The sequence below is a fragment of the Lepisma saccharinum genome, chromosome 24 (genome assembly GCF_977018435.1).
Source record: "Lepisma saccharinum chromosome 24, izLepSacc3.1, whole genome shotgun sequence".
Classification (NCBI taxonomy): domain Eukaryota; kingdom Metazoa; phylum Arthropoda; class Insecta; order Zygentoma; family Lepismatidae; genus Lepisma; species Lepisma saccharinum.
Window position 1 is genome coordinate 59,415,558 of NC_139252.1, and position 17,549 is coordinate 59,433,106.

General features: G+C 40.2%; 1 protein-coding gene across 1 annotated transcript in view; it reads right to left on the minus strand.

Annotated features, from left to right (window-relative positions):
- The window catches only part of LOC145978194 (glutamate-gated chloride channel-like), an 87,589-nt gene extending 84,536 nt beyond the window's left edge, over positions 1–3,053 (minus strand). Inside the window, exon 1 of the mRNA XM_083110636.1 lies at positions 2,961–3,053. Coding sequence (XP_082966762.1) covers positions 2,961–3,053 — 93 coding nt within the window. The remainder of the gene's footprint in view (positions 1–2,960) is intronic.
- Positions 3,054–17,549: the final 14,496 nt, after the last annotated feature.

Below are 17,549 nucleotides of genomic sequence, written 5' to 3' on the forward strand. Positions count from 1 at the left end.
ATCAATCCGTACAGAAGCCCGCATCTGGTTCTTATTATGAATTTGATGCTACAAATTCATTCTCCAGTATTCAATTCGACATGCCTGATTTTGTGGTAGTACTGTTTCAGACTGGAAGACACAATAATCAGGAAAAAAATTCAAGTAAATTTGATAGCTGCAACGTCAAGAACATATATCTTAAAAATGGCAGAAATGAGGTATTTCCTAGAGAAAATTATAATTTAGACATGTCCAAGGATGATTTCCTCAAATTATATGAAGCTTTTTCTTCCTTCAAACGTGTCACTACAGGCAATACTGATATGTATTACACTCCAGATGAATTCAAGGCACAGAGACCCATGTTTGTAATCAACACTTCAAAAAGAAAACAAGTTGTGGTGAATGACAGGACAAACATTAAAATTATCTGTGAATTCCATGAGGCATTACCTGATGACACCATTTGTACTGTTATTCTCATAGGTGAAAAATCATATGTTTATGATGTAAGAAATGAGAGAGTCACGGAGCAGTTCTAGAGGGTCTCTGCATATTGCATTGTCTTAGTACTAGATATGCAAGATGGGCCTGGTGTCCAATTAAACTTAAACCGGAAGTAGGCAAACCGGAAGTGGACCGGAAGTAGGCAAACCGGAAGTGAACCGGAAGTGAACCGGAAGTAAACCGGAAGTAGACCGGAAGTGGACCGGAAGTGGACCGGAAGTGGACCGGAAGTGGACCGGAAGTGGACCGGAAGTAGACCGGAAGTGGACCGGAAGTGGACCGGAAGTAGATATGTGTGGGTGGGTGTGGGTGGGTGTGGGTGTGGGTGTGGGTGGGTGTGTGTGGGTGGCCTAGTTTTAAGTGTGGCCTCAAGAGGGGCATATTTTTAACAAGTTTATGGACAACAATCTCACAGAAGTGCCTTTTGTAAGTATAGGCAAATCAATCTGAGAAGGCTCTTCCTTTCTCATGGAATCCATGAGGGCATTTTTACAAAAATCTTGGATTAGGCAGGGTGCTTACACTAGAGCAAAAAACTCATATGGGCATGTTGAGCTTGTTTTAAGTGTAGCAAATCTGCTAGAGAGGAGCTCTTCCTTTCGTGAGTTTATAATATGGGTTTTCCCACTACTCATGTTGTAAAAACTGTATGTATCGGTCAGCATTCAGTGTCCCTTGTATAAAAAAGGGCCAATGAGATGTTCACCCACTATACCACATCACACGTTCACACTCCATGGGCGCTGGCGTTCCACTTGGCGAAGCCAATGTGGATTTGTCACCGACCAATAGTGCATGTTCCTTAGGTTGACATTTCCATGATTGGTAAAAGTTGCCTCGTCAGTGAAGAGGATACGTGACAAATCGGGTGAGTCGTGTCGAAACATCCATGTGCAAAACCGAACACGGTCCACAAAATCATTGCCGTGAAGTTCCTGATGGAGGGAGATATGATATGGGTGAAACTTGTGTGTGTGCAGAATGCGCAATACACTTCGCTGACTCATCCCAGTATCCCTGGCAATTTCACGGGAGCTAACGTGCGGATTCACAGCAACAGCGGCGAGAACATTTGTTGCACCTGCCTCACCTGTAGTTGGCTTGTTCCGCACACGTGCTCGTGGTGTTACACTTCCGGTGTCTCTTAATTTAATAAATAACTTACCAAACAGACGTCGAGATGGCTGTCGTCTGTCCGGATATCTCTTTGCGTACACACGGTAGGCTTCTGAGGCATTCTTTCGGCATTCCCCATAAATCAAGATCATGTCCGCTTTTTCTATGTTTGTGAACACCATAATCTTCGCTCTTACCACTACGACTGCTTGCTATGAACTAACACGATCTCGTGGACCTGCTATCAAAACTTGCTCTGCGTAAAGGCAGTTCTGTCAGGCACCTGAAAAGTCTTACATGCCGTGGTACTGACGGTCAAGTGGGCCACTTGTTGGTTTGTTTACATATTTTCACATGGCCATATCTTCGTTCCTATGTGCAGTAGATGCATGAGACCAACGGCGTTGTGTTTCTCTGCGTGTGCTCTTTTATATTATGCATGTTATTGTATATCGTTCCATTAAAAAAAATATGACTTTGCTCCAGATGCCCCATTTGTCGATATTTTTCGACCCACCCCATACCTCCAATTTACGAGCCCCATTTGATATTATTGTTTCCCGCAAACCTCACATCGCTACTGTTTCTGGTTTCTTCGCTATTTCAGGTGGTACTTTTAGGTGCCTCACGCGGTATATAAATTAATTAATTAATTATACTAATTATTTAATTATAGACATTCAGGCTTGCCCCCCCTCAAAAAAATCCTGGCTACGGGCTTGACCAGAGCAGTTGTTTTTATACAATGTTTTGCGATATTAACTACATCGAAGCTAGATAATGAATACGTGTTGTTATATTATCTATCTGATATCGTCTTTTTACCTACTCACGTAATAATTTACATTTACCTAATGTCATTAATTTAGTTTAATTTAATTTAATCATTTATATTATTATTCTGAGATCCCCTGGAAATAGGAAATATACTATTTCTAGATACGAGCCTGCCATGACATATTTCACATTCGCAGATAGAATCGGTTCTCATTTTCTTAGCATCTCGCGTAGTATAACCAATCGGAAGCGACTCCTAGGTCACGTGTGCAGATATAATGGCGGCCGAGTGCGATGTAAGCCATGTACCACTTCACATTTTTAAAAGCCGATAACTATTCAACCGAGAGGAAAAAAGTTTCCTACGCAACGGTTTTAGGGCGCTGCTTAAATGCATACTTCATATTGCATTAAATATTATCAACATTTCAAAACATGAATTTAATCAAAGGTGCTAAGTAGAGTACAAGGGTTGATTGCAGACATAGTAAGAACCTGTTGATAAAGTAAAACATCTGAAGAAGTGCATTGTTTAGAACCTTTGCTTACTACGAAAAGAAGCTATTCCATTGTCTTACCCTCTCCACTTCGTACAGCCCGTTGACACTTTCTATCACAAGCCTGATGTGAGTTTGCAGAGGACCTGAGTTCTCTGTAACACAAGAAGCCATGCTTATGATTGAATTGGACAATTAATCAATTAGGCTATAATAATAAAAAAGGCATTGGAAATATACGTTAAAATAAAATATCTTGAATATGAATAAGAAAATATATACATTATGGTTTGGAATAATGGTATATTTGAGATATATTTTACTGTTGCTAGAACAGAAAAGCACATGTCTTCATTATTGTGCAATTGTCCGTATTACCACAGTGTCATTTTGTGTAAAGAATTAAATATAGGCCTATATAATTTTATGTTTATGTACCGGGTGGCCCATAAGTAGTAGACCACACCTTGAATCGCCATAACTTCTAGCGGAAGTGCATTTTCTGACAGGTTTACCTTGTAACATGTAGCAGAAGTGTCATATTGCAATGTTCTAAAGATGATCCTGATTGCCGCCTGCAGTTTGCTGAAGAGTGGCTCACCAAGTTGGAAGAGGACCCACAGTTGGAACAGAGTGTGGTGTGGACTGATGAAACCAAATTTCACCTGTCCGGTAGTGTAAACAGGCATAATTGTGTTTACTGGAGTGATTCGAATCCAAATGTGGTAGTCGAGTACGATGATAAAAGACCCGGCGTCATGGTCTGGGGAGGTGTTACGTACCAAGATGCCATTGGCCCTTTCTTCTTTGAAGATGGCGTCAATGGTGAGAATTACCTGAAGCTCATTAGTAGGGACATTGAATTTTCGCGATGCGCGAAATCGCGAAATGTAAAAAAAAGATTCAATTTTGAACATACTGCACGTAACTACACCCCCAATGATAAAATATGCATGAGTTTTATTCGCGAAGTAATGCGAAATGTGTACTTTTCCACGAAATGAACGCTTTTTCGCGAAATAACCGTGAAATATCATCAAATTAAGTAGAAAACACGCAAAAACCGGCAATCGAGGTTGCGCGCGCAAACTGTCGATTTGTAACGAAACGTTTGCCTAAAGTTTCCTACCACTAGCAGCTGAAGAACGTTTTATCTTCGATCACATCAGGAAGACGCTGCAAATTGGGATTTCCCATGCACATAATCTCAGTTCTAAAACTTCGTTCCCTGTCAAGCTGCATTCCTTTCTTCCCCCGAATGTCTACTCAACTTCCAGTTTCATTGAACGTGCTAGCTGTAGCAGCGATAAGATTAGTCTGTTCCCGCACATCAAGGGAAACAATGGTGTCATTTGTGTTCAGTCATGAATGAATTTTGTTTATCATGTGATTTTCAACATGTGTTTGTGTATGTGCAGTAGTGATTATTTTATTTGTTGGACAGCAAGGATATCCTTTAAATACATACAATGAAAAAATCACTTGAGATATGCAATTTAGAAATGAAGTGATTTTGTGTTGATGTTTTCTTTTTGGTTGGACAGCTAAGTACTTGTGTATGTGTACAGTATATAAAAATGAAGTAGTTTATCAATTTATAGCTCTTTTGTATGTTGTTTCCTCTCATAATGAAAAAAGTGTGTGCAATTTTTTTTTCACCGCTGGTATATACCGCTGATCTAACATTTTATTTACCGCTCTCCTCAGTTTTTATTTACCATAAATTTGTGTCCCTACTCATTAGGGACACTCTTTACCCTTTACTCCAACAGAGACACCACTTTGATAAGTTGTGGTGGCAGCAGGATGGAGCTCCCCCTCATTATGCCACAATTGTACGGAATTGGTTGGATCAGGCATTCCTTGGACGTTTTATCGGACGTCGCGGCTCAATTGAATGCCCGCTCTCCTGGCCTCACCCCACCAGACTTTTTCCTGTGGGGGTATTTAAAGGATAAAATTTATGCCCGAAACATCAACACCCTACAGGACCTGAAGGATGTAATTACTGAGGAATTTACTGCTGTTCCTCATGCACTGTGTGCAAAAGTGTGTGAAAATGTGTCTTTGTGATTACAGGCCTGTATTGACGCTGATGGCATGCAAGTTGATCACACAATGGAAAACCGATATTAAAGAGTGTTTGTGTTACAAAATAAGCCATCTGTTTTATTTTCATGCCGACTGTGCTAGAAGTTACGGCGCTTCTAAATATGGTCTACTACTTACGGGCCACCCTGTATAATAGTACATGTCAAATTCTTAAAAGTTACATAAAATGTTGAGGAGAAAGCTACAAAATGAATGTCTATACAGCAAAAATAAATAAATACATATGTGTGTGTGTGATACCTGCTATTTCCTTAGTTTCTTCTATAACTAATTGCCTGGACGGAATCTCTAGTATCCACGTGTTTTTTTTTCTGAATTTAATTTTCCTATTTATGTATGAATGTATGATATACACATCAATCTTGTTTCTTAACCACTAATGTAGAGTACATGGTCGTTAAAATGGTGGAGGGGGAGATGTCTTAATTTATCACTCATATAAGTATGTATAGGTGTGTGCGCATGGGCGTATATATAGTTCACGTAAGGGGGTGGGTTCAACTTTTGGTATGATTAAGATTGCTATATTTCATAAGTGAAAATTCGGGACACTGCTGACCGGAAGCTTGTTAGAGAGCGGTGGGGGGGGGGGGGTGCTGGATATGTATGTACATATCCATTATCATATTCTTTACACTTCTTAATAGGAAACAGAAATCTACTTCGAAGTATATCATTAATCTTGCGATTTCTTTTCGGTGCCTTAATGAACTAAGTTGCTATCTCACAATGTCGAAACTTTATTTGAGGACTGCGGACTGAAAAGTGCCGGCACCCAAGCACTGACTGTTTACAGTAAACAGCTTACTATGCAATGCAAGAGATTTGCAACTGAAATGCAATGCTGTTAGCAGACGGCGGCGCTATCGTTAAGTCAAATTTCTTTGCAGCATCTTCTTGTAACTCGAGAACTTACATTATCGACAATGAGCGCGGTTCAATGTACAGTTAGATTGTTTAGTAAAATGAGCATTTTAATATTACGCATTTAAATATAAATAAAGTTCCCACCCGATTCCAGGACATTGTGCATCCCGAAGAAACTATTCCGGACACCAGGACAATTTATATCATTCCGGGATTGTCCCGGAAAATCCAGGACGCATAGCAGGCCTAGGTATGATCAGGCTATCAAAATCCAATCTATGAACCAGGCCATCCAACATTTTGACACACTGTTCCAATGAATGAGGGATAGCCATTTCACATTTTTGGAAAAGTTGTTGCAATTTTGCAATGTGTTGACTGTGTTCAGAGAAACGTGAGTTCAATTCTACTGCAAAGTAGTCAAAAAATGAGCAAACGAAGGTTTACTTTGTAATGTTCTTTTGTGCTCTCAGCTGGTGCATTATTCCCTCAGATTTAACAGCTGGGTGTTCTAGGTCTCTTCGTTTCTTCATCATATACTGCAGGAGGCCTTAGAAAGAGCGCTTCGCGGGCTAACAGCAGCGCTCGCGGACTGTTGCCGATACTCTCGTGTCGTCTGCTCCTCAGCCGAACAAACAGGCCGAGGTAGCAACAGGCAGAGGTCACTCACCCTTGGTGCAGCGAGCAAGCTGTGGCAACCGGGCTCGCTCATTCGCGGACCTGATTGGTTCTCGCAGACAACCCCCCCCCCCCCACACATATTGTCGTCTGCTGCAAGCCCGCGAAGCGATCTTTTCAAGGCCTCGTGAAGTATAGTTTCTAAGTAGTTTCTATGCTTTGGATTAAATTTCATTAAAGTTCTCAGAACTCTCTGTCTTTTTTTTTTGTTTTCTTTAATATGTCTATTAAGTTATTTTTATGTTAACAGTACTGAACAGTCCAAATTTGGAGGTGTTCAACATAATCGTGCACTGCATGAAAACAATTTGGTTAGAACAAGTGGAGATGTTCAAACTCCCCACAGGTTACGCAGTGAAGAAATTGAAGAGCTTGCTGAAATATTTGTCTACATTTCCACAAGTCGCGCTACTTAGTATTGATACTTTTCTGTTCATCTTTCGTCAAACAACTTGAGAATGTTACGGTGTTTCTCTAGTTTTCTTGCACTGCGTTTTTAAAAACCAAATTTATTTTAGAAGACTCGAGGGGTAGTGGGGAAATACTGATTTGACAGTCCCAATAAAGTTTCTTGTCGCAGAAATTCCGAACATATCAGAAAATTGCAGACATTTGGTCTGCAGTCCCATCTGGTGTGTGGAATTTCGTAATTTCTTCCCATCCGTATCCCGTCCTATAGGAGGAAAAAATAAGTCTGAAGAATTTTTTTATGAACAGGCGAATAGAATAGGCAATCTGGTAATTTTGTTGAACTCTAAGAGGGGGGGTTGGACCCGTTTACCCCCCTAAATATGCCCATGTGTGTGTGTATGATACCAAAAGTGACAGAAGTCGACATTAACTTTAGTAAAATATATTTGAAGTCAAAAGTAATTAATTACTTATCATCGTTATTGTATTAATGAAACTGTGTATGTGCGTACAATGTACAGTGGGATCCATGAGTATTACCGTGCAAATTGTCCATGAGTATTGTCATTAATTTTTCTCTTACATCCTATGCGTTTCTAAGCGATGCATTTTTATGTATAATGGTAAAGAAGTTATCAACAGCTTGTTTTGAGTTCTCTTCTAATTCTTGAAGCTCTTATTGGGTCAAATAAAGTGCACGAACATGGTGATGGACAATTTGCACGGCAATACTCATGGATCCCATTGTACCATCACGTCTGTAGTTTTGAAATGCATCTAGAATTGACAATTTAAAAATGTATTACTTTAATCTGCGTGTACGCCAATGTATACAGTAGATCTGAAACTCACCTTCGTCTTCTGGAAGATCGTATTTCACATAATCTTCGGGAATTTCGAAACCTTCGAAATGACTTCTTGCTCTCTTGAACAGCAATGCCCAAATCAGCCTTCGATAGAGACAGAAGCGATAGAAATTAAATTTATAGGAATTTGGACAAAATCGAACAGGAGTGATTTTATCTTTCATATTTATACTTGGTTGGTTGCTTTAAAAATGAAACATTGGAGACATGTTGTCTTTTTTAAATGATCTCAGAAGCGACTTTTATTAACTTTAATTTGTTCTGAAGTTATATTGGACTCTCCAAGAGAAAGAAGTGAATTTATAGTCATGCCAAAAAGTGTCTAATGGAATTTCTACATATTCAAAATTCATTCTCGAATATCTGTATAACACTAGCCAACACACTTTTGGTAGATGTTACGCTGATGTGTATTCTTAAAAAATTCGAACCCACTGAATCAAAAAATGTGTCAAGTCACAATTTTTGTCTACGGGGTGTTCCCAAAATAACCTTGACACATATACAATATATATTGTGACTCTTCCTGTACATGGAAGTGTAGTTTTCAAAAAAATGCTGTGCTCAACACATAACCGCAAGTGAAAATTCAGTACATAAAACTACACTGTGTCAACATGGTCAGTTTCCCACATATAATATATATTTATGAAGCAACTGTGTAAGCAACCCTATTTTACGGCGCGGAATTATAGGGGAGGGTAGGGGGGCGAGTAGCTATTCAGATAGAAGCGCGGTTTTTAAAACAACTATTGGGAACCAGCGCGAGTGCAAACACGTTCTGAGGGATATGGGCAAACACGGGGAGGATGTCGAAGCAAAGATGAGATGCTTCAAGAACTGGGTGAAGCTGGAACAAGGGACTGAGACTCACTGAAAGAACGGTGTCTGCGAGTTGAGATTGAGGAAGGGTTCGCACGCCACTGGGCAAGTGGGATTAGGGACGACTTGTACAGAATGGGTCTGGGGGAACTGTGGAAAGATGTGAGGGGCTGGAGGTGAGAAACTGCTGCAAGGAGTCAGTGAAAGTGAAGGGTACGGAACAGCAGTGGCTCAGGCATAGGTGGAGCGTGTAGTGCAGTGTTGTGAAGGTAGTGATAATGAACAATCTCAAATGTTCGAAGAGGGCCATATTGCCTTTTATACATGTTCACATATATATATTATTTTTCTAAATGTTTCTAAATATACCGGGTGGGCCAAAAGTCCCGGAACGGTCACATATCGTGAGAAATACACATCGAATCGGAAAACGAAAAAATGCGTGTTGAATAAGTGAAAGAAAGCTATTCAATGATATCACACTTGATTCCCCACCCCCGTCCCCGGGGGTGGGTGGGGGGGCAACTGTGGAATTTTAAATGGAAACCCCCATTTTGTATTGCAGAATCGGAAAGAGGACTTCATTCTGAGTCCAACGAGCTATCAACCATCCTCCTAGCTCAATTAGGAACGGAGATATGGCGATTTTAAATATTTTTTTTAAAAAAGTAAAAATTTCATAAACCCCCCAAGAAATTCAAAGGGACGCTCTGCCCCTAATTGAGCTAGAGTGAAAGCGATTGAAGATTCCGAATCTCCACGTCAAGACCTTTCAATGGAGTATATGGTACACCCTTTTTCTTCTTTTTTTCTCTCCGCGAAAATTTAAAATCGCCATATATTGAAAAGAGGTGCTAGAACGAGTGTTGAGAGTGGAGCGTTGCAAGCGGATCGCGAAAAATAGCCATTATAATGCCATGAAGGTCAAACATATATGAAATTTGTCACGTTTTACTTTATAATCACAGCATTTAAGCATTTTAGAAATTTTAAATCTGGGAACGCCGGGCGTACGGGCGTACTATAACGCTACGCCACTGATATTAAGAGACCTGTAGGAAGACCAAGACTAAGATGGAGGGACAACGTTGAGATAGACCTAAAGGAAATTGGTAGGGATGGAAAAGAGTATATAGATCTTGCTCAGGGTAGGGACAGATGGAAGGCTTGTGTTGCTGCAGCCATGAGCCTTCGGGTTTAAGAAGGCTAGAGAGTTAGTTAGAGAGAAAAAGAAGTCATGATTTGAACTATCTTCGAAAGGAAATCTACTACAGTAAGTAAGCAACTATTGGCATTTACCACTTTCGTGTTACAATAATGATGTATTATTTATACTATGACTTTTTACGAAAAAAATATTTCTTCGTTTATCATTAGTCAAAACGTGGCAAGTAATACGTAGGGGCATGCATATTTCGTTTTTGACAAAAAAACGAAATTTGAAAAAACACATTGTAATGTTAATTTTTAATGTTTTTGAAAGGTGTGAGGTGCATTTTATGACCATATTTTGTCACGAAATAATGCGAAATGAACTGTAAAAAGCGAAATTAACTCTTAAACACGAAATTCAGGGTTTATTCAACGACGTGACACCTTCTGAGGTCTGAATTATCCTGAGAGTTATGCAATTCCCGGAAAATTGATTAATTCTGCTGTTAATATTGGAGAAGCAAAAAGGGACTCCTTTACACAGAAATAAACTTAATACTTTGATAATGTGCTATTAGAAGTGAAATGTTAATTCTGTGGAATAAGTGTAGTTTTTAAATCAAATTTAGGATTATTTTCACTATTTTAAAACCAATATGTCTCTTTATATACCACTTTTCATCCATTTTTTCACCACTATAACACCGATATTTTATTTTATTTACCGCTTTTGAACCCGAAATTGACTCCGTTTTTGTACCGAAATTTTGCTTTTTTATTTACCAAAAATATGTGCCTCTAGTAATATGTAATATCTCACCTCTGTTGCCCCTATCCAGTATTCAAGTTCTGTTCAGTTTCCCTTCTTATTACTACTTGTAACATTTGAAGTGAATATTCCAAGAGCTTGATTAAGTGAGATTTAAAGTGAATTCTAGTTCTTGGTCTGGAAAACGTGCGAAAGTCATGTTTTTTTTGTTTGTTTTCTTTTGTTGTTTTTTTTTAAACAAAATTTGTATACAGCTTGAATCTACGTCTCATTTAGAACTTTTGAATACAAATGGAAACACTCACCAGAATATTACTGTTGGTCCTGAAATTGCCTGCATGTCTACAGTCCGAGTTCTCTTAGCATTGTAGACATAATAGCTGTTTGCAGAAATGAACAAACACGTGCGCTTGAAGGCGAGTATTGTCTGATTTCAGTAGTCATGGACACCACATGCAACCTCATTGATTCTACATAAGCGAGCAAAAAAGGAGAGCTTAATTATTCTGTATTTCAATAACTGGTATCTAATCTGCCGCATCGTCGTCGGAGACACGCCATTGGCGAAGATGGCTTTCGCTGATTTCTGGCACGACGATTAGCTAAGTGGGTGGTACCGCCCCGTAACGGCCTGCTTTACCTCCTCTTGCGGTTTATATTTTTTGTCACTTTACGTCGCTTTTGTACATTCTGTTCTGGTTTTCGAGTTCCCTGATTGTCCCTTCATTATTTTAATCTTTTTATCAATATATTCTCCAAGCCAGTGTTGCCACATGAAGGAAAATTTCCCTCGCCGCAGGGAAATTCAAGTGAAAATGTCGAAATTGCAAGCGAATTTGAAAACACTTGTTCCACGAATTAGATTCAAGTTCTTGGAAGTGGGAAATGCATTTTTCCTTTCTTTCATTGGGTAATGTTCTATTTGATTTGATTTTTGGTAATTCAGAGTTGCTTTTTTGCCACTTTTGGCTAATCGCGTCGATGAGGTTGAGTAATGAAATGAAATTTGCTTAAAAGCAAAAACAACTCCCATGCGCATGTCGGGATTCGAACTAATCACTCCGCCCGGGACTTCGGCTCATTGAGTAGTGTACCCTCCTCACCCCCAAAACAAACCACAGCCTAATTAAACATTTTGATTATCAATACCTTTTCCATTATAATTTTGGTAATAATGCAGCAAGTACATACCTAAAATTTTAATATTTTTATTTTTCTCAAAATGTACAATTTCATACCAATCAAGTTATTTTTTTTGTTATCTCTTTCTTTTTTTCTTTGATTCAATCAAACAATATTTTCGTAAATTAGGGTTTTACTGCGGTTCTATTAATAATAGTTGATAGAGTTTTTGACATTGGATTTCAATCTTTCCTAAGATGACTGGAAAATGTTAGCCAAAAGGGGAATTTTTACCCCTTGAAAATGGATATTGTGGTCCCAAATTGTGGCAACACTGCTCCAAGCTCCTGCTCCAATAATTATTTCACGACCATACATCGATTCAGCTTCCAGTGAATTCATAATTGTGGCACGTGCGTGTAAATTATAGCTCATACAAGTACATGCAAGTTTGTTATGAGGAGAAAATTAATAGCCTGCCAAATTGTTTGTTTCCTAACAGAGACGAGTACTGTCTGTTTCACATAGATTGGTTTCTACGTAGCTACAATCTCTTTGTTGATGTATTCGATTGTTGAGAATTGCACATTGTTGCAGTTCTTGGAACTCGCGTAACAAATAAACTTACCTCAGAAGGCTTTACGTTCTCAAACTCAAGCCAAGGCAGCTCAGGTTTTAACTAGGGATGGGCGATATCGCGACATATCAAGAAAATATCGTCACACGATAAGATATTTTTTCCTTATCGTGATATCGGCGATATATCATCTCCACGATATATGCCGCCAAAATATCGTGACGATATATCGTTTAGTTGATATCGCCTGGACGATATTTTTTCAATATCGCGATATATCATCTGGACGATATATCGCCCAAGACTAGTCTTAACGAGTGGCTTACGCCGATGTCACAGGGAACGTCACGTTGACGTCACTATCGAAGCTGCCCCAAACTGTAGTTTGGGATTGTGGATTGTCTGTTTGCCACAAAGAATTATCTGCTTAAAAAGCATTAGGTGTAAATGGCGTTTATTCTCCCCTCTTTATAAAACTGGGCGGGGGAGAAGCGGGATTTTCCCCACCTGTTGCGGTGGCTCAGTCGGTAACGCGTCTGACTACCATGCTAAAGGTCCCGGGTTCGATCCCGACCAGTTCAAATCCGGGAACTTTTCTAACGATGGAAGCGGCCCCGGCGCCCACCCAGCGTCGAATAACATGGGTACCTGGGGGAAACCCTGGGGGGTAAAGGCGGTCAGGGGCGTGATGCTGATCACATCACCCCCACTCACGACCGGATCAAGAAAGTTTGGGGCGTTGCCCCCACACCCCCTATACGTCTTCATGGCGTGGTGCTATGCACAGGGGAGCACTTTACTTTTTTACTTTTGTTCAAACGGCTCTGGCGCCCACCTAGCGTCGTATAAAGTGGGTAGAGCGAGATTCGTAACATCTCTGGCTGTTTTGCATTGGCAGCTTTGGAGCGAGTCCTAAGTCCCGGAGCAGCCAATCAACAAACGAGCCGCTGGCGTCATCTCTACCCAGCACCTATCGCTATCCCTTTTGCTCGCGCTCTGGACTGTTGGTAGGCTCACTAACTGGACTAGCGCGCTCAGCTGAAGTTACGAAAATAATCTGACTATACTTGGAGGAAACTCTGAGGGATAAAGGCGGACAGGGACGTGGTGCTGATCATATCACCTCCACCTTCGGCCGTGATCAATAAAGTGTGGTGCCCTAACTGAGAACTTTTAGAAATTGTCACAGAACATAACCGAAGCAATCAATAAATAACTATCTAAATAAATACATCGGTATCAGCATAGCCCTATTATAAACTCCTATAATAAATAAATAAATAAATAAATAAATAAATATACACGTTCAGCTACCGAGCCATATCTCGTATATTCGTGTTCTTCAGCTCGATATGGATGCATAAACATGGCCTTGGCTTTAAATTTCACCATGCGTCTATTTTTACTGTGTAAAAATATGGTACACAACGGGGCAGTAGTGGTCTAATCGCTCATACGCATGCATCGGGAAGACACACAATCGAACAAGGAACATGAGCAATGTAAATAAATAATTTTTGCCACAGTGGAGAGCAAATATCAATGTATTCATCTGGCCGAGAGCATTAATACTACAGATAATTGTATTTCCTCTTCCTTTTGACATTATCTTAAATCTTCCGCCATTAGTCAATCCAAAAACGCCATTAAATGCGCTCTTGGTCGCTTATCTGTGCTTGTACTTGGAACAGATGAAATAGCTCTGCGGCAGACATTTACTTAACAAGAACTGTATAATATGATCACATGGGAAATCTGACAATGTTTTTCTTTTTCGAGGATCTTGTGTTTTCCATAGATCTATGTACAAGGTGTGATCAAAAAGTATCTGGGATCGTATATGTAATGAAATATTCAATATTTCCATAGCTACCAGTAGTACCTACACATGGAAGCCCCCATAATAGACATTTTAAGTAAAATACTCGTTCCAGACCGAAGCGACACGTTTCACTTGGAAACGGACCGTCAGAAATGAATGGAACCTTTCGTACCGAACCTACACGACAAGCTTAGGCCCGCAGCCAGGATTTTATTTCGGGGGGCTTCATCCCTTATCAGCAGCCGCCATATAAGGCGAAAAGTTGTGGGTAGAAGCCCTGAAAATGAATTTGTTAATGCATTACATCTTATTATACAAGATGTTTAATCCTGCTAACGAAGTAAAATTGCTTACCACTATACACCACTATTTAAAATAGATATTTGTAGGATATAGGGGGAAGGCTTCAGCCCCCCGAGCCCTCCCCCCTCCCAGGCTATACGGCTGGACACGCTGCACTGTGTTTCGGACTGTGCCGTATTCTCAATCGTGTGGCCCTCCCCGATGGCGGTTCCAGGTTCGATCCTCGGTGGCACGTATTGGTTTGAATCCTACTATAAACTGTAAGTCCAGTCCCGATTAGCCTTTCTGTGGACTTAAGCTTGACGCCCACTGAGACGCGGCGAAACATAAATTTCCGACAACAGAATTTCTGTTGTCTGCTTCTATTGAAATCAAATGGTGTATCGTCCACTACAGGGAAAGGCGCGGAACCAAAGCACGGAATTTCCGTGCCAGAAGCCTGCAGGTTATCTTGAGTGTTATGGCCCACTGGGACGCCGGAAGTGCGTCTGTTGAGTTATGTTGCCGCCCTTCCGGCGTCTCAGTGGGCGTCGCGTATCGTGTTGCTTCGGTCTGTTGTTCGCGCTGAACTTTATAATGGACTGAAGGGGCTCGTGTCGCTTCGGTCTCAAGATCAAGATTTTCATAGCGTTTTTTTTTTTTTAATTGAAGTTTAAGCATCGAGTTATGAATTTAGGCCTTTTTTTCCTTTTGCTTTTTGCGTAGAAATACTTGATGAAACACTTCTTTCACACAACTGTCGTGTTACTAGAAATTGTTTCCCTAGAATGCAGGGCCAGTAGAATATATATACAGGGTGGCTCAATAAGTCACTTAACACCCCCAGTACAAGGCCACTGCAGCGCGCAACATGGAAATGGTGATGACCAATCGTTATCAGGCCAAGGGGGAACCACATTGACGCCACCCACACGGTCGGCGGCCATCTTGATGTCCGCCATCTTGAATTCAACTTCAGAATTTTAAATAGGAAGGGGGTCGTGTGAAATATCAAAATGGGCTAGAATTTCACGAGAAATTCAATGGTGAAGGTTTTTTCAACGTATCTTTAACCAGTAAAAAGTTATGACTGAATTCTTGTACCAATTTGCTCCTTTTCGAGGTGTTAGAAAAATGCCTTAAAATTTGTTTAGAGCATCGGTAATGCATCGAGATCAAAGTAACGTCTAGAGAGAGAAGTTCGCATGCTATTGCACATAAACATTAGCCTTGTCACTGTGAAGGACTTTTAATTCAATGGAACCGTCACACTGTAAATTGTTCGCGACAACCATTCATAATGCTCAGCTCTTCATGGATGTATCCGATTAAAATCGTGTGCAATAGCATTGATCTCGATGCATTACCGAAGCGCTAAACAAATTTTAAGACATTTTTCTAACACCTCGAAAAGGAGCAAATTGGTACAAGAATTCAGTCATAACTTTTTACTGGTTAAAGATACGTCGAAAAAACCTTCATCATTGCATTGCTCGTGAAATTCTAGCCCATTTTGATATTTCACACGACCCCCTTCCCATTTAAAATTCTGAAGTTGAATTCAAGATGGCGGACATCAAGATGGCCGCCGACCGTGTGGGTGGCGTCAATGTGGTTCCCCCTTGGCCTGATAACGATTGGTCATCACCATTTCCATGTTGCGCGCTGCAGTGGCCTTGTACTGGGGGTGTTAAGTGACTTATTGAGCCACCCTGTAGAACATCAAATATCATTTCATTGTGACAATGATCCTAGACATATATGTGTAAAATTCGTGCTGGTAGTTTCAGCCCATAATTATCTATTCATTTTCATATATTGCTGTGTATTGGTAGGATAGGCTAAATTACATTTTAACGTGGAGATGATGACTATGTTCAGTTTAGTTTCAATTTCACTGCGTCTTTTACTTCACGAAGCATATTTGAAGGCCCACTGCCACAGACAAATTACGGTTGTACGTGAACTACTGGACTTCGAGCGTATACTGATGGTGTGAATGCTCGAGCGAAGAAACTGTCCATTCCGTAAGCCATCTAGCGTCATCCGTGCGAACTATTAGACGATCGAGCAAAAACGCCTCGATGCAGCACCAATGGGCAGGTTATTAAGCAATACGTATATAAGCGAATCCCTAATATACGCATTGCATGACTGAGTCACATAAACACAGGACTAGACGCAATGTACTTATGCTACATATAGACGAAGCATTAGTTGCACATTCTTATGGATCAAGACGCGGCATTTTGTGAAATTGTGTTCTTGGCTTTGTTCCGCAACACCCTTACCGGGCCGCTTCTGGCAGGAAAAACCCAAATAAACAACTAAATAGGCTCGTTAGTCCTGGGTTCCCATCCCGTTCCTCACCAGAGCGATCGGAACCAAAGAATCAACCACAGGCAAGAACTTACTGAATTAATGTTGCAGGGTGATTGCTGAAAACTTGCAGAAATGGGCTTTATACATTTATTCACAATTTAACAAAACAAGGCTCGGATTCTTCCAATAATTCTCTAATTTACATTATTTACATTCCTCTAACTTGAGCCCCACGGCAGAACTGCCAATGGAAGCTAAGCATCGGCAGAACTGCCTCGGGATGCTCTTACTCATGGGAGTCCACTGGAGACCGAAGATCACTCTCCCTTCTGCTATGCAGTTCATAAACACTCTCTGTCAGAGGGCATATTTATAATTCCTCCCTCGTCGCAAGGGGGAGGGCTGAAAGTTCAAACCTTATTGGCTCTTTTAAACTACACAGAACCATGGAAGAAACCCAAGCATACAGAATTATACACAAACACAAAAAAGAAACAAAAAACAAATACTGTTTGTAACAGCTTTCTTTGACCTGCATTGTGGATTCTAGGGTTTGGATGGTGACGCTGTTTCGTCCACAATTTTATTTTATTCTCTGCATAAAGTCAAATAAACAAAATGTAATTATTGATAACAACTCATTTGAATCGGTTCCCAAATTCAAGTACTTAGGAGTAATACTAACAAATGAACATATTAAAGAGGAAATAAAGAGCAGGCTAAATTCAGGAAAGCAGTGTTACTTCTGTCTTCATAAACTGTTATCTTCTCGTATAATATATAAGAAACAAAGTTAAAATATACAAAACAGTATTTTTGCCTGTAGTATTATATGGATGTGAAACTTTGTACCCTACATTAAAAGGGG